The 26191-nt window shown below is 49.2% G+C and overlaps 1 protein-coding gene across 5 annotated transcripts in view; it reads right to left on the minus strand.

Annotated features, from left to right (window-relative positions):
• Positions 1 to 26191, minus strand: part of Spata13 (spermatogenesis associated 13) — a 142117-nt gene that overhangs the window by 17883 nt on the left and 98043 nt on the right. For 4 of the 5 annotated variants that reach the window (XM_028870364.2, XM_037208481.1, XM_037208482.1 and 1 more), the window contains 5 exons: positions 6309 to 6445; positions 4949 to 5128; positions 4247 to 4432; positions 2259 to 2438; positions 601 to 833 (listed from right to left, as the gene is read on the minus strand). In XM_028870364.2, the coding sequence (XP_028726197.1) occupies positions 601 to 833; positions 2259 to 2438; positions 4247 to 4432; positions 4949 to 5128; positions 6309 to 6445 (916 nt within the window). Of the gene's footprint in view, positions 1 to 600; positions 834 to 2258; positions 2439 to 4246; positions 4433 to 4948; positions 5129 to 6308; positions 6446 to 18772; positions 19290 to 26191 lie in introns of those variants that run through there. The other variant, XM_028870367.2, reaches the window with a different exon arrangement.

Here is a 26191-nt window from a genome sequence, read left to right on the forward strand (position 1 = left end):
CCCTGTGCAGACAGGTGTGATGTGCTTGCCCATAACCCTAGCACCCAGAAAACAGACAGGATCATGATGAACTTGGGCTATATTTCAAGACCCATCTCAAAAAAATCCAAATGCGCCGGGTGTTGGTGGCGCACGCCTTTAATCCCAGCACTCGGGAGGCAGAGCCAGGTGGATCTCTGTGAGTTCAAGGCCAGCCTGGACTACCAAGTGAGTTCCAGGAAAGGCGCAAAGCTACACAGAGAAACCCTGTCTCAAAAATCCAAAAAAGAAAAAAAAAAAAAATCCAAATGCAAAACTAAACCAACAGTAAGAACAACAAAACCAGCCCTCACCAAATCTCCGTGTACTCACAAACCAGCTTCAGCATTCTTTTGTTTTTCTATTTCTGGATGTCACAGAGTGTCTTCACATACCTTGTTACAGTGATAAACACTGCAAACTTCTAAGAACCTCTTCCACGAAGTTCAGTGGCAGAGTAACAATGCTACCACACCAGCACCAGCACCAGCACCAGCACCAGCACCAGCTGTCCCTGCCACTCCAGAAGCACCAGGCTGGCTGCTGCTCAGTCTCGTGGTCCCTGGGCGGCCCTCGACTTACCTGTGCTCCTGGGTGGTGTACTTGAGCAGCTCGGCCAGCTGCAGCGGGTATTTACAGATCTTCTGCACCGGTGTGAGGAGGAAGCCATCCAAGGCGATGTCAATCATCTGCTGGAGCAGGCGGCAGGCCTCAAAGAAGTGCCGGTACCTGCTCTGCTTCATGAGGTTGGACAGCTCCACACAGGCACCCGGGTGGTTGTTGCAGTACTCGGAGTAGATGGCAAAGCCCTCTTGCTGGAAGGGAAGGCAGTCTCATCAGTCAGCGGCTCTGAGCCATCTCTGAGGATAGTCCTGGAGAAGAGGGAGGGCAGGCCAAGACCCCAGGGGCAATCCAAGCTTGGCAGTGGCTTTCATGGCTGGTCAGTAGACAGACCATTTATGGGTGGTGGATAACTGGGTTCTCTTTAAGGGTGGGTAGAGGGATGGGAGACCATACCACCTGTGCTCACTCAGCTCTAGCCTGCAGCGAGTGGGGAGAAGCGATGCTCTGAGGCCTGGCTCTCCATCCTGGCCCCCTTCCTTCCAACTCTGGCTTGGAGGTACCATGTGCTGCCGGCACACGGCCTAACCCTTGAAAGGCCCCTGCCTACTTCCCTTCCCGCAGACTTCTCATTCTGAGGTGCAGCCACACTGCTGCCCCCTCGGGCTGCCTGCTCTCCTCTGCCCATTGTTCCTCAAGACTGGGTGGACACTGCTTCCAAAGCCCTGTGTCACGGGGTTCAAGTCCACATCCCTGGCCACACCACCTTTCCTCCAGCTTCAGCTGCTGGGCCATGCACTCACAGCTGCCCTTCCTTCCTGCTTCCTCCTCCCGCCATGCAGGCTTGGCCGAGCTTAAATGCCCCAGGTCTCCCACCAACCCAACACCCACCCCCTGCGATTGATGTCCCCACCCCCACCAACCCTGTGACGCAGGTGCTGGAGACCACTGCTCTTTCTTTGCTGGCACAACCAGCCTGGCCAGGCTTCCCTTGAAAACACCCCTTCTAGCAAGTCTTCCTTTTCTTGGCTTCTGGGCCATCACCCGGCAGGGCTGACCATGGCAGTGAGAGAAGTAAGACCCTCCTGTAATCGAAGCCACTCACCTGCCCGCTCTTGCCCTGCCTTGGCTCACCTCCAAAGCCTCCCCCCTGAGCTCCTTTCTCACCCACAGGCCTAGGCTGCTCTGGCCACACAGGACTTCAGGGTTTCAAGGATGCCTGGGTACCCAGGGACCCATTCCTGCCTGCTTTCCTATGGAACCACCATGCTCAGCAGTTGGGAGGTCCAGCCACCCCTCCAGCTCTAGCCCCCTGCCGCTAGAAAACCTCGGGGTCCAGCACCCAGGAAGTGAGGGGATATGGCTACCACTGTTAGCACCCCTTGCACTATTCTCTACGTACAGAAATAAAATCCCCAAAATCTTTCACTGCAGTTATAGTCAAGCTAAATAGTAAGAACCAACAAACTCAGGTCACCAGAGGAACGCTGAGATTGTGTTACCATCTGCCTAGGAGCATGTGACCTTGGATCACTCACTCTCTGGGGAAGAAAAAAAATCCTGTCTACCTAAAGGCAGCCCGTGAGCCAACGGAAGAAACCTCTGGGGTGTTTTTGGTGGAGGCATCTTTCTATGCTATTGTCTGATGGGATGTGATCAAGGGAGGGCCAGTGACGTACGTGCTGAAGAAAGCAGGATCCTATTTCACTTAAGTGAGGTTCCTCTTTGTTGTACTGTTTCTCAAGGTCTTTCAGAAACTTTCTTTGGAATTTGTAAATGTCTTCAATGTTTCCAAAAATAGTGGCTAGCTGCGCAACCGTGAACATTCCCGTATGCTTACGACACTGTCGGATATAGCCCTGCAAAACACAAAAGCAAACCGTTTTATTTGTTCAGAGATATTTGAACAATGCAGTTTGTTGTTGTTTCTGTTTGTGGTTTGGCCCAGTGCCATGGTCTTGGGCTGAATTTTATTTTATTTTATTTTATTTTTAGGATAGGATCTCACTATGTAGCTCAGGCTCATCTCAAACTTGCAATCCTCCTGACATAAACTCCTGTGTGATGGGATGACAGAGATGTGGCACTATTCCCAAGCTGGAGTAGATTTTAATTAGAGAAAATTATTTTTTATCTCTGAGGGGCCCTGATGAGACAATCATACGTCTACAACTACAATTCACCATAAATATTTTGAAAACAAAACCAAAGTGAAAAGTTTCATATGGCTGGATTTCAAGCTTCCAGAAGTGAGTTTCAAATGGCAGAGTTTAAAAATTCACATTGCCAGCTGGGCGCGGTGGTGGCGCACGCCTTTAACCCCAGCACTTGGGAGGCAGAGCCAGGTGGATCTCTGTGAGTTCGAGGCCAACTTGGTCTACAGAGCAAGATCCAGGACAGGCACTAAAACTACACAGAGAAACCCTGTCTTAAAAAAAAAATTCACATTGCCACTGTGTGTGCTATGTGTATGCACATTCATGTTTGTGGGGGTACATGTGCGTTCATAATTGTATGACAGTCAGAGGACAACCTTTTTGTTCGAGACAAAGTCCTTACTGGCCTGGAACTCTCCAAGTAGACTAGGCTGGCTGATCCAAGAGCCCCAGGGAGCCACCTGTCTCTTCCTACCCACAGTTGGGATTACAGATGTGAGCCCATGCCTGGCTTCATATTGCCTCATTTTCTAGATTCTAATTTTCCAGGCCACGGAGGTGGGGGACGTCAGTGTATGAAGGCTTGCTGTCAAGCTTGATAACCTGAGCCAATGTATGGTTTTGATCTATTAAATCACAGCAAAGATCCAAGAACATCCACACCAAGGACTCCGTCATCACCTGATTTCATTATATAGCACGAGCCCTTACTTCTTTAATCTGAGTCCTTCCAAGAGGGATAACTACTTCTCTGTGCACATCATCAGGGCCGTGCTCTGGCTTGGGACAGTTAGTGGCACAGGATGGAAAGGCCACAAATGCACATAACCTCCAGAGTAGCATCACATGCTTAAACAGAATAAACAGACCATTTAGTAACTATAAACCACTGCCTTCTTCATGTGCCTGGTGAGACATTGCACATGAGTGCGCGGGAAGGCTTGTCCATTCAGGTACATATGACTGCAATCACCCCTCCACTTTTTTTTTTTTTTTTTTTTTTTTTTTTGAGACAGGACCTCTCACTAAACCTGGGGCTCACAGTTTGGGCTAGACTGGTTGGCCAGAGAGGCCCTGGGATCTGTCCATCTCTGCCTCCCTGTACGGAGGTTAGAGACACATGCTGCCTGTCCTGACTTGAGCTTGTCTCTAGCCCTGAGTGATGTCAGCTGAATGAGCCGTGCTGACGTCATCAGAGCGACACAGCTCACCTGATCCAGAAACTGAAAACCAGCTTGGAGGAAGCAGCCTTCCCGCCTGGCATCTACTAATGGTCAGTTCCCTGAAACCAGGACGAGACTCCTGAGTAACAGCTGGACACGGTGGCCAGTGCCCATAATCCCAGGAATCCCTACACAGTCACACTCTGTCTCCCCGACCTCCCCTAGAAAGAATGTACCAATTATCATTGAAAAGACCATGGCAACATCACAAATGACTCGGCACCTTGCCTGAGGATCTGAGGAGATGCATGGGGTTGGAGGAGGTGGCAACCTCTGACTGTCACTTACCTCACAGATGTCCTTAAGGTGCTTGATGTACACGCGCTCGGTGTTCATGATCTCCTGGATGACGTTGGTGCGCATCTGCTGCTGGCTCTCCGGGTGCTTGTGGCGGGCCTTGCTGGTGTCCTCGTCCTGCTCTTCCCCACGGGAGCTGCGACAGCTCTCCGGCAACTCCTCCTGATTGACTCGAAGCTGCAAGCCACACACAGGAGGCAGGCGGCTTACAGAAGAGGAAGCCGTAGCAGAGGCAAGGCAAACACCTCCCTGGCTTCTGCTCTCTGTGCCGAGCCATCAAGTCATGGTGCCCCGGGGCAGTAGCAACGTCAAGTGGCTTGTTTGCTTTTGTTACGATTCTCACTATTGCCACCTTATTTCTTACAGGTCTGGCTTATGCGTGGTATTAAACACAATGACAGAAGAACTGGGCCTGGGTGAAGACTGAGATCTGGGGCTGGAGAGATGGCTCAGAGGTTAAGAGCACTGACTGCTCTTCCAGAGGTCCTGAGTTCAATTCCCAGCAACCACATGGTGGCTCACAACCATCTGTAATGAGATCTGGCTCCCTCTTCTGGCCTGCAGACAAACATGCTGTACACATAATAAATAAATAAATCTTTAAAAAAAAAAAAAAGACTGAGATCTGTCTCAAACTCTTCTGCGGTCCCCCTCCCACCAACACCCCTGGAAAACCCAGAGGGCCACGCTTACCCTAACAAAGCTTGCAGGGAACCAGGCCTCTTTATCTTCCTTCCGGCCCCACCACCAGTCCTTGTTAGAGGCTTCCAGGACCTGGATGACATCCCCAGCCTTGAAGCCCAGTTCCTGGTCGTCCATGGTCACATGGTCCCACAGTGCTTCTGCACAGACCACGCTGCCATCGCCGATGAGCTGGAATGGAGACGGGAGAGCATGCTTAGCCATCCAGCAAGGCGGGCAGATGGAAAGGAGCCTCACGTTAGGTGTGCCTAACATTCTCAGGGCCACTTGATATCTTCTACTCTCTGTCTGGAGAGACTCGTGCTGTCCAGGTAAACTGGTTACATGAAATCAACCGAGGAAAACAGAATCAGTAGGTGTATGTGACCTGCTCTGAAAGGGACACTCAGATCAACCTTAAAAAGACGTCTATACGTGCTGGGTGTGGTGGTACCTGTGTGTGATCCCAGCATGTGGGAGTTTGAGGCAGGACGATCACAAGTCCAAGGCTAGTGTGGGTCATTACAGCAAGACTGTCTCAGAAAACAGATATATGGAACCCCTTGACTGACAATGGGGTCACATCATGATAAGTCAGTCAAACAATACATGTGCTTACTACACCTAGTCACCATACGTCACTGCTTAGCCTTCTGTAGTGTAGCCCAGAACACTCCTACAAGCCCCTCATCTCAGAGGAAATACATCCCATACCAAGTGCTGAGTATCACCTAAGTCACTGAGCACTGTATTGAAAGGGAAAGAGAGAATAAAATGGTTGTCCTAAATTCAGGGTAGTAGGAAAACAACACCCGACTGGAAATGTGAAACACATGGTTAATTCTAGCTCTGCCATTTGCTAGCAAATGAGTTCACTTTTTTTCTCTGCAGTGTTGGGAATAGAACCCAGAGCCTTGTGCACTCTATGACTGAACTATCTTGCCCTTATGTAAGTAAGATAGGGAGGGGCTCCATAAGCTGTCCAGGGAGGCCTTGAACTTTCGAGCTTCCTGCCTCAGTTTTGAGAGTAGTTGGCATCACAACACCAGGCCCAGTCCTGACCTCAGGGTGTTGGTTAAAATGCAGACAAGTGTTTTCCATTTACCTCGGAGAGCAGCTGTGAGAATCACCTGACATAAATGGACCCATCTAAAAAGCTGAAAAGCCAGCCCTGAAGACCAGCAGCCCCTCACCTTAGTGTTTATGGGATGACTCAGTAGCGTGCAAAGCTGTTACTGACAGTCACATCCCTGGACAATGACAAAAACTCTGTTGAAAACCAGCTAGCCAGAGCTGCAGACTTCAGGAGACGCTAAGAACTAATCAGCCTTAAGAATCAATCAAGCATCTGGTACACGTGGGATGCCAGTACCTCGTTGATGGCCAGCTGTTCCCCGCCTGGCTGCAGGTACCGAGGGTTGGCTTGGCAGAGTTCTTCATAGCTGAAGTCTTCCTCACTACCATTGTCATCCACTAAGGCCGAAGATTCTGCACCTCCATCTGAAGAGACTGCAGGGGAAAAGCCAGGGAAGATGTGTTTTAAAGGATGCAGACATTTAAATGACGCTCACACCTGTGACCTCGGCAGAGGCAGAGATAGGGGGACCAAAGCAAATCTGAGGACACAGGGAGTTCCAGACCAACCAGGGTTACAGAGCAAGATACAGCCAACAACAACCCATCTATAGGGCAAAACAAGTGCCCAACGGTATCGTTCCTCAAGGAAAATGGTCATTTTCTCTCACCTAGAGTAGGAACATGTTGGGAAATCCCCACTGAAACTCTAACCCTGAGGTGGCAGCTGGTGCCAAGAACAGCTGGAGTCCAGTGTCCCAGCATCTTTGGAGATATTGCCAACAGGTATTTTGTGAGTCAAGGGAGAGGGAATTACTTGTGATGTAGTGGGAAATCCACTCCAGAGCGGATATAAAGAATACAGATAACAGCCAAGTATGAGGGTTCATAGCTGTGATTCCTGAACCTGGGCAGAGGCAAGAGGATCATTACAGCTTAGGGGCCAACCTAAGTTACTGAGTGAGACCTTGTTTAAAACAAAAAGGAACAGGAACATAATAACGTTCTCAAGCAATATGTTGAAGTAAAGAGCATGAGAATTTCATCACTCTTGAAACACACTCTTCTGCGGCCCATGAGGGAACAGGACAACCAAGGCCAGAGGTGTCCATGGGGTCAGAGTGGGCTGTTCTTCCTCCCAGTTCACCCACCCACAAGGGGTGGTGCTCACTATCAGAACTGTAAACCATGAGCATCTTCACCAAGACAACAGAAAGGAAGTTTCACAGATGGAGGCGGTACCCAGAGCCAGTGAGGTCATGGATGTTGGAGGAGAACCCACAACCTCCACTTTGCTAAGCCAGCATAAGTCCTAACTACACACTAAATATGTGCCTTACACCCACAGGGAAGTGCAGTCTTCAACCCTCAGCAAGGAAACTTCTCTTTGCAACAGACAGAGACCAATATAGAAAAGCACAGCCAATAGAAATACAGAGTTGTAGAGCCCGGTCCCAGAGGTCATGACCTATAAAACATTCCTGCAACTACGGCTCAGGGAACGTGTGGATAGGGGCAGAAAGACTGTAAGAGCCAGAGGATCAGGGAGTTTGCTGTGAGACTGTGTCTCCTAGTAACAACCAAAGATACCAAGATGACCATCTAAAATAAGCAGAAAGGGACAAAAACAGTAGATATGTCACCATGGACAGAAGGAGGAACCCATGAGGTCTCAGCCCTACACAAAGAACTACAGGCAACTGAGGATTGCTGAGAGCTTGAGACATAGTCTGCCCCAGGGAAGAGCTCACCAATGGGTTATCCAATGCAAAATGGCCAGTACAAAGTAACATCATACAGACCGAATAGACTGTAGGTATGTACTTAGGAATGTATGTGTATACATGTACACATGTATATGTAATAATTATTGAAAAGTCATAAAAGTGAGCAAAGTGGAAAGTGAGCAAAAAAGGGTATATGGGAGTGTTTGGAGGGAAGGGGAAAATGTCATTATATCATATCAAAAAAAAACCTTTAAAAATAATTGATAAAAAATAATAAAAAAGATGGGGTAGCGCTTTGTTTAGAACATCTGGGTACCCAGATGTTCTTTAGGAACAAAGGGCTCCTTTCGCCATTGCTGAGTGCTTGAGACACCTGGCTTAGCCTTCCGCTGGTACAGGAGCAGGGACATCTCCATCACCATCTTCTCCAGCAGGAGGTCGGTTGGGTGCTGGGAACATGGAACAAAGCTCATCTGCCCCAAGTAGCCAAGACCAGCAGCTGGTGAGCTGGAGCTTTGAGGAGAGCAAAGGGGGCTCAGTGCTTAGCACTCAACCCGGAAACTGGCTCACACAGGCAGTAGGGACGCTTTAAAGGGACAATAATGTCATCGAGAAAGGCTCTTCAGTGGGGCTGTACCACCTCAGTCATGGCATTGAGACAGCCCTTGACCAAGAGCAGATGGAAGCAAAATTGGAAGCATACATCATACTTGACTCCATGACCAAAGACTCCCTTCATCCAAACCTTCACTTCCAAGGATATCCGTTACTTGCGAACATGGTTGAAAAAAATTAAGTGGAGATTTCCAGAAATAAACAACCCCTATGTCTGACTGCGGGCTTCTATTTAAGGTGCCACAGAGAGACCCATGACTCAATGCAAGCTAGGCAAATACTCTTGATTCCTACTGTATATGTCTGTTATTACTGTTGTATTTATTATTATGTCAGTCTGAACCTTGTGTCTAGAGTACAAATAGGAAAACATAGTACATGCCAGAGTTGATCAGAGGTTTCATGTTTCCATGGATGTGTCTTCTGTGGCCAGGGGTCCTCTGGATAAGGAGTGAAAGATGAGAATGGGAAGACGACTCCCAGGGAGGGCCACAGAAAGCCACAAACACTCTTTCAGTGTGTGGTTTTATGACTGCTCTCACTACTTAGCCCAGGCTGGCCTGGAACTCATAGCCCTGGCCAAGGGCTGGATCACAGGCATGGGATACCAACTGGTTGCTTCTTTCTGGGTTTTGAGTTGGGTAGTAAGTTTGTAGTCCAGGGTCCCCTTACATGGCAAGTTTCAGAAAGGTAATTTTGGCAGGCTGCAACGAGGGCAGGTCTGAACGACTCTGCAGCAACAGGAGGGAAGTGGGAGCTGGGGAGGGAAGGGGCTGTGCTGGGAAAAGAGAGAGGAACTGGAGCCCACGGGTGATGCTTGGAGGCAAAAGACGATGAGCTCAACAAGGCTCTGGAAGGACTGGTAAACGGGACATCACAGGAAGAAGCAGCGTGGCGTGAAGAAGGCCCCTCTGCAGCAGTCAGCACACCCTGGGTTGCCCCATCCCGTGAGCCTAAGCTCAACTCAGTTTCTTCCAGCAGCATCTGACCTGGCTGGGCCTGCTCACAGGCCCATGTTTGCGTGCCTTGTTCCCTGAGGCTGGGGTCCCCTGCCACGTGCAAACCCACTGTGTTGCTTTGGTGACCCCTCTTTCAGAGCCGGCCTGTTAGTTCAGAGGATGTATATCCATCAGTGTTATCGAGGCCCTGGGTGCTGATGAGTCCAGGAATCTTGGACACGCTGATGTGGTACAGCTGAATGGGAGCTCTGGCCCCCAGTGGCTGCTGGCTTCCTGCAGTGTCCCTTCTCCCACCTGAACCTCAGTTCCCATCTCTGATTGTAACCAGAGAAGCTCTGCCTACCATGTCATGAGCTGCCTTGGAAGTGCCTCGGGGGAGTGAGTCCAGGTGTTCCTGAACTTGAACTGAAAGCCAAGAGGCACAGGAACACTCTCAGGAGCTCCTATACTGTCCTTAAGTCTACTGTCTTTCTGACTCCCCAGGGAAAGGGCAGGTAGGTGGACGGGGGTAGTCATCGTGTGTGTGTACATGTGTGATGTGAGTCTTCAGCTTCCCCTTCCTTTCAGGGATGCAGGGCTCTGTGTGTGTGTGTGTGTTGGGGGGGGGTCTTGAGGAAGTCAGACCTCAGCAGTCTGAGAAACACACTCAAGCTCCTAGGACAGTGTCTGTTCCCTTGAAATCTTAACTTCCATTCCCCTTCTGTGGTCACAGGCCTTGCAGGTGCAGAGGGGGAAGGTTGCCTATTACGTGATCTGCGGCACGATCCTGGGGTCTGTGTGTGGGATGCTGAGGAAGGAAGCCTTCGGGAAGGAAGAGTAGTTTTTCTGCCTGCCTAAGTCAGCTGGCTCGGGCACCACAGACAGCACTAAAGATAAAAGCCTTTGTGAACTCGAGGTGGGGGGCAGGGAGGCTGCAGCGGAGAGACCTGGTGGGGCTTTGCCAGGTTCACAGCTAAAAGGTTCTAACGATCCTGGGTGAGCAGCATAGAGACAAACCCTTGATCTGGCCGGGGCCCAGAGCTGCAGGAATCTTTGGATGCCAGCCAGCAGTGACTTGGCCCTGCCCAACACCGCCAGCATTTCTCCTTATCACATTTCAGCTTTGGCTGAGCCAGATTAAAAAAATAAAAGAAAAGAAAGGCATCTGGGCCTCTCAGTCGGAGCAAAGCCCTGAAAATGACATTTTCTCCCTCAAAGAACCACTGAACAATGCTGACCAGTGAGAACTCTGCCACCCGATCTGCCTGTTGCTGGGAAAGGCCGTTCTTTTTTTTTTTTTTTTTTTTCCTAAGCCAGCAACTATCATCTAGAATCCACAATTGACAGGAGTCTAATATAAAGGATTCACTGGAAAAAGCGCTAGACTTCACAGGAGACAGGGATGCAAAGTGACAAGGACAAATGACCAAATGACCTCTGAACTGCTGCCATAAATGCTCCCAAGAATGAACTGGGTCGTGAGACAGATTCGACGCCACAGTGAGCTCTTGCTGCTGAGCACCACAGAAGCAAGGTGGCTTCCATTAGCCCAAGTACACCGACTCAGTTTCCCTACCAGCCCACTGAGGTGGGCGTGGCTAGAGGCAGAAGCCGTGTGTAGGGAAAGATGCCCAGCACCAGGACGAGACGGCAAACGCTGGCAGTGAGGACCACGCCAACCTCCCTACATCCATCGCTACACAGGTACACAAGTGCACGTGCAAAGCAGGTACGCTTACGTCAACACTTCCCAGGATGCTGTGCCGGCTTCACTTTCTGGCTAAAGAACCATAGGAAGGAACCCCTTTCCTGCCATCTATAATGGGAGCAGCTTTCCATGGTTTATATACTCAAAGGCCATTCACATTCCTCTCCTGCCTTTCACATCCTACCTGGACTCTGCCTTCCCCTCCAAAGGGGACAAGAACCCAGCCAACTCCCACCTGTCTCCCAGCACTAGCCTGGGTCACCCTAACAGGCTCACTCAGCTGCCCCTTGCTGGCCTCCCTGCCTCACCCCACCCACTGCCTGTTTCAGGCAGCGATGACATCACTCCTAATTCAAATTGTATCTCTGCACATGAGCCACAGGGGAGAGTCAAAGCCCCGAGGTTGACCACATAGACCCACACCATGTCACCCTGGTTCTGATGACATCCTGATCCCCTTGACCTCCTCCACATGACATCCCTCCTCGGACAAGACTCCTGCTTCTTGACCATCCCATTTAAAAACCGAATCTTCAGGAAGAGGCCAGAAGATTGCCACAAGGTCAAGGGCAATCTGAGCTGAGTATGGAGACCCTGTCACAGTTAATCAATCAGTATAAATAACTAAATGCATTCTGAAATGAAACTGGGGGCTGGCAAGATGGCTCCATGGTAAAGATACCCACAGCCAGGCCTGAGGACCTGAGTTCTATCCCTAGGACTCACAAGGTGGAAAGAGAGAGCTGACACCCACTGGTTGTCCCCTGATCTCCAGATGCACATGCATAAACAATAAATAAAATGATTAAAAGAAAACTGTACAGAAGTGCAGAATATTCTTTCACTGGGTGCCGTGCAGTGGGACCTCAATGGCCCATATCTTCTCCCTCCCACTCCAGGGCAGCACTGGCCACCTCTGTGATGCCTGTTCCTGGTAACAAGATTGAAAATCTGTGTGACAGACATAAAACGCGGACTTGTACCAAAACTTCAATACTTCTACACAGTTCTGGGAACAGCAGTCACTGTTAGCCCCTGTCCCTTTTAAGCGTTGTCCCTGGCTCTCAGTGAGGCCTCACGGCATCCTGACTCGGTTTGCCTTCCTTTTTTGTCCTCCACAACCTTAATGATAGCCAGGATTTTAAGTCCCTCCTAACCCCCAGGACTCAGTTCCCAGGCCCGTGGGCGAGGCAGAGAGACTTTATTTCTGCATGCTCAGCATCCCATGTAAACACCTGGTAGGTACCAGACACTCGGTGCTTTTCCAAACAGGCTGCAAACGGCCAGTGGGGAAGCAAGGTTCCAAGAAGTCACACAACTGAGTAACGCCATGCCGGGCCAGGCTAGGATGGACACCAGGTCTCCCTGGCTCAAAGCCCAGCACCCACCTGAGATTACGGCTAGAAACTCCCGCAGTTAGCCTACATCTGCAGCAGTTCGTCACGCCTTCCATCTCCCTCCCTGGCCGTGCTCTACGCTGCTTCCACCCTACACCCCAAATCCTGGTCTCATGGTTTCACAAAAAGCTCCACCGTGGTTTTTTCCTGCAGCCTCCAAGGCCTCCTTGGACTGACTTCATCCTGCTTCAGTGGTACGACTGGTGCCAGACATTTGCAGTAAATGATCTTCAGCTGAGCTGAACACCGCTAATGGGGAAAGCGCGGCTGAAAAACCCTGGAGCGTGCCTGAGGGTGGCCAGAGCGCATGCTCCGCTCTGTGGGCAACCTCTTCCCTGGGCCCTGTCCTTCGGCAGTCACTTCCTGTAAGCTGCAAAAGGCTTCGAATTCCTCTGCTATCGACGGGAGTTAGCAGAGGTGACTTGTTAACTCACAGTAATTTTGTGTAATAAATAACTAATATAAATCCTCAAAGTGTACTTCAGCAAAGCCGAGGGAAATAAAAAGAGGAGTGCTTGTTTTGGCTGGGTGTTTCGAGACGAGTCTCACCATGGACACAGCTCAGCGGCCTCCTCCTCTCCGATGCTGCGATTATATGCACAGACCACCACAAACGGCTGAAGAGGTCATGTTTTCCTTTTTATTGTGATTTTTTTTAAGCTCCAGCTTAACCCCTTTAAAGCACAGTTGGGTACCGTTGCGCCCCACAGCTACAGAGGCACCTCTAGAACCCTTTCATCCTGCAAAACCGAACCCCTATACAAACACTGACTTCCTTCCCTTCTCTCGCCTGCCCACTCCTTGACAACCACCTCCGTTTCCTGTTTCTGTGATTCTGCTTCAGATAGTTTGTGTCCAAACCATGCAGCATGAGCCTTGCAGTGGCAAGTGTTTCACTCAGCGTGATGCACGCACGCACGCACGCACGCATGCCCGGTCTGTCCGTGTTGTCCAAGTCAGACTCCCCTTCCCCGGAAGGCCCTGTGTGCCTCCCCCTCCGTCCTGCTTGTCTGCTTCCGTGTGGCTGGGCACACCGGGTGCCTGTCCCTCGTGGCCACTGAGAACAATGCTCCCATCTGCACGAGTGCGCTTGCTCATCATCGCTTCGAAGCCCTGCTGTCAGTTCGGTGGGGTCTGGACTCAATCAGCAGAGTGCTGGCGTGGCTCATTCTGCTACAAGATTTTTGTGAGCTCCCATATTGTTTCCAAGGTGGCTACATCAGTTGATGTCCCCACTGCCAACTCATAAGGGCACAGCTATCTATATCATTTCTTTTGTTGAAAAATGTAAGTATGAAAAGACACTTTTTCTCCTTGTGACATTATTATTATTATTAAAACATAGTTAGATCACTGCTCATTTTCTATAGTCCTTCCTATGTCCCAACTTCCTCTCAAATTCACAGCCTTACTCTTTAATTATTACTACACACACACACACACACACACACACACACACACACATATGTACACATACATGAATAAATATATTCATGTACAGTATATATAAGTACAACCTGCCGAGTCTGTTTAGTGTTGCTCCTATGCACTATTTAAGGCCTGACAACTTGGCATTGTGTAACCACTTCAGAGCTCATCCCTGAAGAAGACTAACTCTCCCTCTCTCAGCAAAAATAATCCTGTAAACATGGAGACAAAGCTGCCCAAACCAAAGTCACTTTAAGATCCCCAGACTCTTAGGCCTCATCCACCACAAGAGACTTGCTAACTGAAGCTTTAGCCTAATTCAGAAAGAACTCCCTTTATCTTTTTTTTTTTTTTTTTTTTTTTTTTCTTCAATTTTCTGCACTACTGGGGATTGGACTCTGGGCCTTGAGCACGCTAACTAAGAGACTCTCAACTCTCATCTTTTAACAGGTCTGTGTGCCAGAGACCATTCTGGAGAAACCCTTTTCAAGAACCCATCCGTTCCAGATAACAATATAGTGGGTGCTATCGCCTTTAGGAAGGTTGTTTCCCTGGAGTACCATTTATATGTTCAATTGCCCTGTGTCCCTTACAAAGAGGCCTCTAAAAGTTTGTTTGAGAAGACATCTAACTTCCAAGTCTGTGACCTTCTTGGATGAGGGAACAACTCTCTAGTGAACATCTGAGGAACCTCCAGCCAGATACCAACCCCAGGAATAGGTGCAGAAGGCTGTGTGCTACCTACAGAGAATGGGCCGAGGCCTAGGCTCACAAGGCCACTGGTAACAGGACTGCTATTATGAACCTAATCAGAAAGGGTGTAACAGAAGCTATGCTCCTCACGAAATCAGCAGGCCGTCCTGCTAAACTCCAACTCTATGGTTCTGACCGAGCATCTGATTCTGAAGGGGTGTTCTGACAAGAAATGACATCACACAGCATCAGCACAGGAGCCATGTTCTGTGCCCCCTTCCTGGCTGTACTCCGGAGAACAAACCCATCCACAGTGCCTGACCCAGCTTTCTTCTCGGGACAAACGAGTCTCTTTCTCGCTGGCTTATTGTTGCACAAAGTGACAAGGTTTAATTTAAAAGCACTGGACTGCCTAGTCCCAAGAGCTTGGTCTGGTCCCATTGAGGCTACCTTGGGAAAGCCATGATCTTTGAGCCTTTGCTTTCTCATCTGTAACTGAGAAAAACACCCCTGTGTGAGGCGGATGCGGAGGTGAGAAGTACCCAGCCCTTCAGCTAGTCTTCGAGGCTGAGCCTGGAGGGGGCACAGCTGGGAAGGGACAGCCAGTCACCCACAGACTTGCTAATGCACAGTGCCCTTTCCCAGCCAGCCAGCTCCTGGTGGGGATTTCCCCAAGGCTTTGTTTGGGGAAATTCCCGCACTTAGAATAGTCTGTTAAAAACATACATTTCAGAAAACCTCCTGCCGCTCACTCCACTTCCTCCAGGCTGAGATAAGCTATTCCAGCTTCCCCCGTCAAAAGCGGAAACGGCCTCACAGGCAGGCAGCTGTGGTTACAGCTGAAATGCTGGGCCCAGTCCCTCCTCCCAGAGAGCACCCTTGATACCCACAGAGGGAACCAACAATGTCCACAGAGCTGCAGGCAGGTGTACCTGATTCACTCTTCCGGGGTCCTCCAAAACCCAAGGACATGGCTCCCTGTCACATCGGAGAGAATGCTTAGAAAAATGAAAATCCCCCCCTTTTTGGCTATTTGATTCTCTGGCCATTTGAACTAGAACTGGGTTGGGAGCGGAGACTTTTATTTCCAGAAGCCCCTCCACTGACTTTGATGCCTGACAGAATTGAGAGGCAGTAGGCATTCAGGCTAACCTCGCCCACAGCACACCGGTGGACCTGCTCTACAACGTGTGTCTGTGGCCTGCCCCCGCCACGCCACACCACACCACAGGTGTGGGGTGCTCCGGTGTTCCTGCTCTGAGGGGAGAAACTGTTTGCTCCTTCCCTCCCCCAACAGCTCAGAGTTCTGAATCATTCTTTAGAGCCCAACTGTCTCTTCTTAGTGCAGGGTTCCCCGATTTTCTAACTGTCTCTCCTCTATGATCTGATCCCCCACAATAGCCACCTCTTTCCATATACCTCCCACAGGTACACCACTGTCTTATGCATCAATCATCCTATACCATCATTACTGTTATTCTATTTCAGTTAGTTATGTCCACGACTAGGTCCCACAGACCTTAAGAACAGGAACTCATTCGTGAGCCACTGCTGCAGGCTGAACCAAATAAAGCGCGAGACACCGTTAACACTCAAATATAAACGACTGCTATCATGTCCTGCTGCCTTGAAATCCATTCTTTGAAAAATAGTTATCTTTGCGTTTCTGGAGCACACAGGCCAACGATATGATCCAAACAGACCCTAGAAATAGACACAGGCACCCTTACTGATAACTTTTCATAACAACTAAGGATCTTTTTAAAAAGAATGCTCCCCATTCAGCTCTCACCAGCATGCTACATGTTTCTGGCTGTCCAGAGCTGATAGGAGGAGATCACATGACGACTGACCCTAAGTAACCATTCCAAACTTCTAGAAGTGGATTCATTTTTCTGCAGATGGCTTGCTAAGTCTTCAATTTCATCAAGTAAGCTACCAATGAATATATCCGTCCTTCCCCCCACCCCGAGTCGTCAGCTTGCCTGGAGTTCTGCCATCCACACTCTGGATCACTGTGCTCATCTGTAAATCGACTAGACAGGATGGGATGGGATGAGATGGGGTGGGGTGGGGTGGGGTGGGATGGGTGGCCTGGGCAGCTGGGCACCCCAGGGTACTTGTCTCTGGGCCAGCAGCCAAGAGGAAACTGGCATCTCTGTACCCTGTAACAAGTCTCAGCTTTACCCATGACATGCCCTGGAGTGTCTGCTGTCCCCTCAGCCAGCTGTCCCACCTCTGAGGGTCCCTGGTTTTGATTGGTGGCTGCCCACATCCATCCTTGCTGACTGACACCTGAGGGGCTATCTATCCCTCTACCACTGACCAGGTCTAACCACCACCTTGCTGGTTGGAGGAATCATCAGGGAAGCCAGGCTGTATCCAGAATCATATTTTAACACCTAACAAATGTCCTGAGCTATTATTATCAGCACCACTTATTTACCTAGGAGGAGGCTGTGGCTCAAGATCAACCAGCGGTGGTGGTATGCCACACCTATAATCCCAGTCCTCAGGATGGTTAGGCAGGAGAATCCTGAGTTCAGGACTAGACTGAGTGGACTAAGAGATCCCATTTTAACTAAGAGACCCCCACCTTTTTTGTGGGGGGAGGTTGGTTTTTTTCGAGACAGGGTTTCTCTGTGTAGCTTTGGAGCCTATTCTGAAACTCGTTCTGTAGACCAGGCTGGCCTTGAACTCACAGAGATCCACCTGCCTCTGCCTCCCGAGTGCTGAGATTGAAGGCGTGCGCCACCACTGCCTGGCGAAGAGACCCTACCTTTAAAGACCCCAAACAAAAACTGGAAATAAAAAAAAAAAAAAATGAGGGTCACACCAAATGGGAGGAGCGCCCCCCAGCTGACCCTGGGATTCACTCTCCCATCTCCTGCCCTCTCAGAGTGCCCTGTGCAGCAACCCACCAATGGGGGCTTTAGTTATTTTGGACAATTATTAATTCCAAGGGGATCCCACTACTTGCCATGATTTCACTTGTGCGTGCCAAGACTTCGAGACAGCTCTTGGGAGCTCATGGCTTGAGTGAAAGTCACAGAGTAGGGAAGTCAGGCGGGCTGGCTGGAGAGCTGCCCTTCCACGGTGGCACAGCAGAGGAGGTGATGGCTGACCCTCTACAGCTAGGCTGGTCACAGAGGCTGAGTACCCATCGATGCATCCCCCAAGGACAGGCCTCCAGCGAAGATTCCGGAGTACTGTGCATCTCTGGTAACATGGGGGGGGGGGAGCACTCCTCCTGACAGACAGCCCAAGGTGGAAGGGGCTGCAGGAAGGCAGGCTCACCATCCCTCGTCGTCCCAAACCCTCTATTCTGGCTTTACTCTGCTGGGCCATGTCTGATGACAGCATGATTGAGCCTGTCACTCACTCACACTAGTCTCGTTGGATAATCTGCCAGAGGTAGCCGCTGCGACCACCTCCCTGCCCTCTCTCAGCTGGCCAAGAGGAAAGCACCAGCTACACACACAGGCTCGATGCTGGCTGGGCCCGCCTTCAAACTGTCAACTACAATTCTCATTCATCTCAGCACACGTTTCTGGCATCTATTTAAGGCAAGACCAAAGACAAGATCTGTTTTTAGAGCATCCCCCGGCAGCTGGGGAGAAATCTTCCTGTGACTCGCCCCCGCCCCCCAACACATACCTTATTTCCCTTAGGAATGCATGGATTACAACTTTTAACTTCCTAGAATAACATTTTTAAACATTTAAAAGAATTCGCTTTTAAATACTCTAGCCCAGTTGCGAATAAAAGAAATATTAGCCAGTAAGGGCAAGATGAGCATACCGCACTAGCTGCACCAGGGCAGATGACTTTCAAAGCAGTAGATATCTAAAGCCAATTCTCAGCTGGAGGCCTTACCCCTCCCCCGGCTCAGGAAGGAGCTCTTACATATCTCTACACACAGGCACACAGGTATCCCCTTTCAAAATTAAGAAATTTCACAAACAAACATAACATAAACAAACAACATAAACAAAAGCCAGTAACAATTCCACAGCAAACACCAGATCCCACCACTCATCAAAGGTGGTCCTCACTTGCCTCTTTACCACTTCATCTCTTATTCTTACTCTATCATACCCAAGATCGATTTCTCTCACGGGAGGAATGAGATTTTTCCCTTGCCTCCCAGGCACACTCACACCGGCTTGGAGAGGAGAGGGAGAGGAAGAGGTAAGCTGCAGCTCAGAAAGTGAGTGGAGTCAGCAACCTTGCCCACAGGAGAACCACACACATACCCATGTGAAGGCTTTCCAGACTCCAAAATCTTGCTATTTCTCCTCTAGCTACCATCCTTCTGTTTGAACACACACAGCGGGTTGAGGGTGTCACCCAGGAAGCAGGTCCTCAGCGCATTGTGGAGGGTGGCCGGTCAGGCAGGCAGCTGCGGGAACTCTGTGGAGTGCTGTGTGCTCGCTCGGCCAGCGCTGCCCAGAAACTAACAGCCTGCTGCCAGTGACTCAGGCTTAGTCGCTCCAGCGACATCACCACGCGCTGACTTTTGGGAGGAAATTCTAAACGGAGAGAGTGAGTGGCAGCCTTCAGTGCTCGAAAAGTGCAGCTTTTAACTCCAACCCCCAGGGCTGCTCTAGCCTTGCAGAGCACTTTCCCAAGGCTGTTTGTTTCAGAGAGGAAAGCACAGAGGTCACTGAGTTTGAAAATGGAGTTAGGATTTCACAGCACGGAATGCCAAAAATTTGAGTTATGATGCTACAGAATACTAACCGTAATTTATGGAATCACTAAAGAAGGGACTTTTGTTTAAAAGATATGTGTGTAAAAAATGCAAATAGACAAACAGATTAGATACACAGTAAGTATGTGTATGCTTTACTCTATGAAAGTAATACTTGTAATCTGCTATTATGTAACATATGGGCTTTGTTCTAAAGGAGGTTCCATTAGATGACAGTGTGAGTTATTTTTTAATTCCTCCATGCTTTTCTGTATTTTCCAAATAAAGGGAAATTAGCAAGTTGTTCTTTTACATTTCGACACAGCTGTCAACAGTGTGCTTCCTTCATTTCTTCTGGACAGGAAGTCACTACCTTTTAAACTTTATGAACAATGCATCGATATATGCAAAACAGCAGCGGTCCCATGACCATCCTCCACATATGGGTTAAAAAAGCAATAAAGACAACTGGTAAAGTGAAGTGGTGAGCTTGTGTTCAAAACCCGAGGAATCGAAACTCACTGCTGCTCTTTCTTCATGAGAGTAGAGAATCCCAGGAACAGAAAAGTAACCATGCAGCAGCTGGTACCAGAAAGTGGGCTGTTGGTGTGACGAAGCGGATCGTGTTATTCTCTGGGAGAATATGGACGATTTTTGGACTGGAAAGGTGGTTGAATGCTATCGGCAGTGCCCAGCAGTCTGTTCAGCAGGAGCTGAGAGCAAGGTGGATGATGGAAGCCCGGTTCGAGAGGTCTCTCTCAAAGGGGAAATAGTAGCAACTGGGCTACAGGCTACTCATAGGATATCTGACAAAGAATCTGGCTGTGGGCAAGCCTTTAATCCCAGTACATGGTCTGAAGGAGGCAGGAGGCTCTCTGAGTTCAAGGTCAGCCTTTTCCACAGAGTTGAGTTTTAGGACAGCCAGGTTACACAGAGAAACCCTGTCTCAGGCAAACAAACACAGAGAAGGAGGAGGAGGGGGAGGGGGGAGAAGGAGAAGGAGGAGGAGGAGGGGAGGGGGAGGAGGAGGAGGAGCTGCCTTTCACCTGTGACCTGAGAACTTTCTTGGGGCTATCTTAAAAAGTAATAGACTAATTTCTCTGGTGAACGGTATTTCAAGACTGTATAGTATTGAGTCTATGGGACGGCTATATTATATATATATAAAACGCTTATGGAGGTCCACAGTGTAAAAGAGCATGTAGGGCAGAAAGGAACACAGAATATATGGTTTGGAGAGACAAAGAACGCTTCAGAAGCTGAAGGCTGTAGCCAAGGCAAAGCTGGAAGAAACATTGTCAGAGATCAGCATTGTGAATAAGAAGAAGCCTAGGGCTCCTCTCAGGAAGGAGGAAAAGGTGCCCTCAGGGCAAGACTCCACTTCCCAACTAAACTTCCCAATTGAGAGAGAGGGAGCCTAAGGCACTGTCTGCTCCTAGAAAGCAAACGCCTAAGAAGGTTGCTGCTAATGAGGTCCAAGGGGGGCAGGATCCATTCTGAACCAGCAGCCAAACTTGGCAGGCGTGTCCACATGGTGTCGGTTTTAGAGGCACAAAGGGTTCAAGAGAGAAGGGCATTGATTCTTCCTCCATGGTTTCAGAGCCACTGCATGGAGGCCCTGAGAGGGCGGGAAGCTGTGAGAGGCTATTGTACGAAGCTGTGAAAGTGAAGCCTGGCTTGCAGTGCAGACTCCAGATGTTGGAGATGCCAGAGCTGTGAGACATTTGTGGGGGAGAGCTGCACACAGGGAGTGAAACCGGTGAGAGAGAGAGAGAGAGAGAGAGAGAGAGAGAGAGAGAGAGAGAGAGAGAGAGAGAGAGAGAGAGAAAGTATAGGGAGCAGAGCTGGAGGGGAAGAGCCATCTAAACCCTTTGACACTGGACTTGGAGCTACAGGATTTGGTATTTGTCCTGGTAGATTTCAGTCCTGCTATGGTCCAGTCTTTGCCCACTATGTCCCCATTCCTCATTTTTGGAATGGTAATGTGTATTCTGTGGCATTCATTATATGGTGAAGTATGTAATTTGCCTTTTGATCTTACTGGAGGGTATGTTTAAGAGATGGCTTCAGTCTCAGAAGAGACTTTAAACAGCACTGAGATTGTGAAAGACCGTGAGGGATTTTGAAGTTGGACTAGACGCATTTTGCATGATATAATCATGGGGGCAAGGGAGTGGAATCTGGAGGTGAGAATGAGAACTGTCTCCCATCTGAACACGTGGATCCCAGTTGGCCCTGCTGCTTAGGGAGGCTTGGGTAGCACAGCTCTACTGGGTTAAGTATGTCACCGGGTGTTGGGCTCTGATAGTATACAGTCTCACCTATTTCCAGTTCACTCTCTCTGCTTCATGTTTGTGTTGGAAACATGAAACATGCTCCTGCCTCCATGCCCGCTGTTTGCTGCCATGCCTGCCTCTCAGTATGGGTTCTTATCCCTCTGGAACCCTGAGCCCAAATAAACTCTTCTTTCTGGAAATTGCCTTGATCACAAAACAGGACGGTAACTAAAACAATCCTTTAATCCCAGCAGTCAGGTAAGAGGGTTGGAAGTTCAAGGCCAACCAGGTCAACCTAATGGGGCCCTATTTCAAAAAAAAAAAAAAAGAAACCAAGAGAGTTGAGAACCAAGTGCTCTCGGAAGGACAGCCTTGAAGGAGAAGTGCCACTCTGTGCCTTCAAAGCCACTGTAGTTTGTCAGGGTCATGTGCACTTGAACACATCATGTCACAGGAAACTTGTTATGCAAGACTTAAATGAAGGCTTCCACCCTTTCCCTCCCTTCATATTCCACCTCCTCCCAACCTTGCTCCCAGACGCTCTCCACAGACACCAACCAGAACTCAGACTGAGCAGACGCAAACACAGGACTGTTGTTAAAAGACGCTGTCTTGGCGGTTTCTCAGAAAATTGGGAATCGATTTACCTCAAGACCCAGCCATACCACTCTTGGGGATATACCCAAGGAATGCTCAATCATACCACAAAGAAATATGCTCAGCTGGGCAGTGGTGGCGCACGCCTTTAATCCCAGCACTCGGAAGGCAGAGGCAGGTGGATCTCTGAGTTCGAGGCCCGTCTGAGCTACAGAGTGAGAGTTCCAGGAAAGGCGCAAAGCTACACAGAGAAACCCTGTCCTGGAAAAAAAAAAAAAAAAAAAAAAAAAAAAGGAAAAATGCTCAACTATGTTCATAGCAGCCCTATTTGTAATAGCCAGAACCTGGAAACAACCTAGATGCCGCCCGTCAACTGAAGAATGGATTAAGAAAATGTGGTACATATACACAATGGAGTACTACTCAGCAGAGAAAAACAATGAAAGCATGAAATTTGCAGGCAAATGGATGGAACTAGAAAAAAATCATCCTGAGTGAGGTAATCCAAACCCAGAAGGACAAACACGGTATGTACTCACTCATAAGTGGATTCTAGATATAAAGCAAAGAACAATCAGACTGCAACCCATAGAACTAGGGAGGCTATATGACAGGGAGGAACCTAGGATGACTGTGGCTTAGAATAAGTTTTGGTTTTACTTAAATAAAATAAAATAAAATAAAATAAACAAACAAAAAAACAAAACAAAACAAAAAAAGATGCTGTCTTAGTTGGAGAGGTGGTCCAGCATTCCATCAAGCCTGAGTTTGATTTTTCAGAACTCATACAGTGAAAGAAAACTCTCATAGGCTGTCCACTGCCTTCCATGCAAACTGTGGCATGTGGGTGGATATATGTGTGGGCACACACAGATGAGTAAATGCAATTTTTAAAAACAGGAAGGGGGTGGCAAGATGGTTTGGCAGATAAGAATGCTTGCTGCCAAGCCAGACGACCTGAGTTCCGATCCCTGGAACCGGTAGGGTGGAAAGAGAGCATGGACTCCTCCAAGCTGTCCTCTGCCCCTCACACACCTGCTGTGGGTTCTCCACTTTCTGAAACCTGGGAATGAGACACAGGGTCTTCTGAGGGTTTCCTTTCTGATTCTACTTTACAAAGACTGGAAGAAACACATGTCATAAGACGGAGACTGCTTTTACGGCTAGAAGGTGGAAAGTGTTCATTGCCGGGGTGAACATGGTGGTGCATGCTTGGAATCAGCACTGGAGAGGCTGAGGCAGGAGGTCTGAGAGTTCAAGGCCAGTCTGGGCTACAAACACAGCAAGACCCTGTACCTTATAAAAATAATAATAATTAAGTTAAATTCTCTATCATGCTTTTCTGAGACAGAGACAGGACATTCTGTTCCCGTTAAACCTCTTGACTACGGGCAATGATAAGCCATGAAATACTAGCTGGAGAGTGCCTGCTGGAGCTCATGTAATCTCGGCCTGGGGGCAGCAAACTTCTGGCAGTTATGGGCTCTTCCTAATCCTTTCTCTGAAAAGGAGTACAATTTCTGGATTCCTCGGCCTCTGTGGAATCCACACTATCTCACAGCAGGGCTAGGGACAACATTCAACTATGCGGTCTTAGCAGCCAGCAAAACCCTAACAGCAAGGATGTGCCTACAGAAAAGCAGACGGACTCATCCTGTTTTACAAATAAGTACATCCCTTGGTATGCAGTATACCGCACACAGAGACAGGGATGATGGGACAGGACACCCCACCGCTACACCTGACAAAGTTGGGGTCACTGCAGCCTTAACCAGCTTTCCTTACAGCCCAGTTACGGTCACCCTCTTCGGGTGCTCAGCCACTGAGCTTGGGCTTCACAGTTCCTTTTTTATACCGGGCTTCACTCTGTAGCCTGGGCTAGCTTTTAATTTTTGGCTGTTTCCTGTCTCACTGTTCTAAGGTCTGGGATTACAGGTGTGAACCATCGTGTCTAGCTCTGACCCTTCATTCAAAACAACTTTTGGAAAAAAAAAAAAAAAAAAACGGTATGAAGAAAACCTAGGAGCGGATGGGCACAGCAAGGCATGCTGTGACCCCAGCAGGGTGGGCACAGTGTGACCCCAGCAGGGTGGGTATGCTGTGATCCCAGCAGGGTAGGCATGCTGTGACCCCAGCAGGGTGAGCATGGTGGGCCATGCTATAATCCCAGGGCTTGGGAGATGGAAACAGGAGGGCAGCTTCAAGGCTTGTGAAGGGGCCCCAAAACAGCTTGACCACACAGCAGCCATGACAGGCTTAGGGGCCTACACACAGCTTCTGTGACAGGCTTGCTGGCAGGCAACACCCAGATCCAGGAAAAGCCACAAGCTGATACCACCAGGGATCTATCTACCCAGGGATGAGGAAGTACCTGACATCCCAAATATTCCAACTATTAGATAAGGTGACAAAATGTCCTTGAGTCTAGCACACACCTATTTTTTTTTTTTTTTTTTTTTTAGAGATACCCCTAGACAAATGTCAGCCAATCAGGGTCCTGGACCCTGGAAATCCCCTCACCCCAACCTCTGCTATAATAAAAACTCTACCCCACCTGAGCTCAGGGCTCATTTGCTCTCACCGCTGTGTCAGACAGACAGAGGGACCAAGCTCTGGAGCTTAAAATAAAGGCTCTCTGCTTTTACATGCAGGACTTGGTCCCCGTGATGGTCTTTTGGGGGTCTCCGTGAACTGGACATAACAGTCTCAAAATAGCAAATGGGGTTGGCAAGATGGCTCACTGGATAAAGTCACCTACTACAAAGGCCTGACTACCTGAGTTTGATTCCTGGGACTCATGTGGTAGAAGAAGAAATCCAAATCCCACACATTCCCCTCTTACCTCCACACAAATGCTACGTCACTCACTATATGAAAATAAAATTGAAAAAAAAAAAAAAAGACAAACAGAAGCAGATATACCCTGAATAATGGCCAGGCGGTGGTGGTGCACACCTTTAATTCCAGCTCTCAGGAGGCAGAGGCAGTTGGATCTCTATGAGTTCGAGGCCAGCCTGGGCTACAGAGTGAGAGTTCCAGGAAAGGCACAAAGCTACACAGAGAAACCCTGCCTGGCCTCTATGGTTAACTAGTGGCTAACTCTGTCCTCTGATCTCCAGGCAAGCTTTATTTGTCAGAACACAAACAAAATATCATACAACAAAGGACTGTCCCTCACTATTTTGTGGTGCTGGGGATGGAACTGAGAACCGTCAGCATCCTGGGTGAGGAGAGCTCCTCAGGCGAGCCACAGCCTCCTCAGGGACTGAACTTCCTGACATTCCTGTGTTGTTACTTGCACCAAGACCCTTTAGCAAGGGTGATCACTGACGTGCGTGCCTGTTAATGAGCTTTCAGATGTTGCCCCACAGGGCTAGAATAGTTTCTAAATCACTACAAATTGATCCAGGGCACTTACAGGATACTTTCAGTTATAAAATGTGGAGGGCACCACCTGGGTTCAGAAAACTATCAACTACTGCGGTCCTCACACCCCGACCCCTCCCCAGCTTCTGCTGTCGGGCCCTGCTCCAGTGCAGAACCTGAAGGCTCTTTGATCAAGGTCACCAAGCTCCGCCAGGCCCTGAGTCCCTTAACTGCAATGATTCCTTCCGGCCAGTTGGTTGGTATTTGGCCTTTTTCTTGAAATGGAGTTTCTCTGTGGTGTCTAGGCTGGTTTTCAATTCCTGGGCTCAAGCACTCTTCCTGCCTCAGCCTTTAAACCAGGGGCACAAGCCACTGGGGCCTGTGTGCGATTTCATTTGCACCAAGGAGCTCCTCCAAACTCCCGGGTCTCTACTTATCCCTACTCTTTTCTATCTTTGAGAATTCTTTTCCTGCCCCCACCCTCCACCTCTGGTCCAGGAAGTCCTTACCTTCAGCCTGGGTCCCTCTCCCACTCAACAGAGTCTTGTGATCTGGGGCCTAATAAAGACTACACTGAGGGCTCTGGTTCCACCCACGGAGCTGGGGACCTACTCCCTGTCACCCAGGCATCAGTGTCAGCATGGCCTCCTCCCTTGCCCACAGCCTCCAGATGATTCTTTAGACTTCCAAGCTCTTCACTTCCCCAGTACTACTGCGGTGTTCTCCTACTTCTGAGCTACATG

This window comes from Peromyscus leucopus, chromosome 9, assembly GCF_004664715.2.
Source record: "Peromyscus leucopus breed LL Stock chromosome 9, UCI_PerLeu_2.1, whole genome shotgun sequence".
In the NCBI taxonomy this organism is placed as follows: Eukaryota; Metazoa; Chordata; class Mammalia; order Rodentia; family Cricetidae; genus Peromyscus; species Peromyscus leucopus.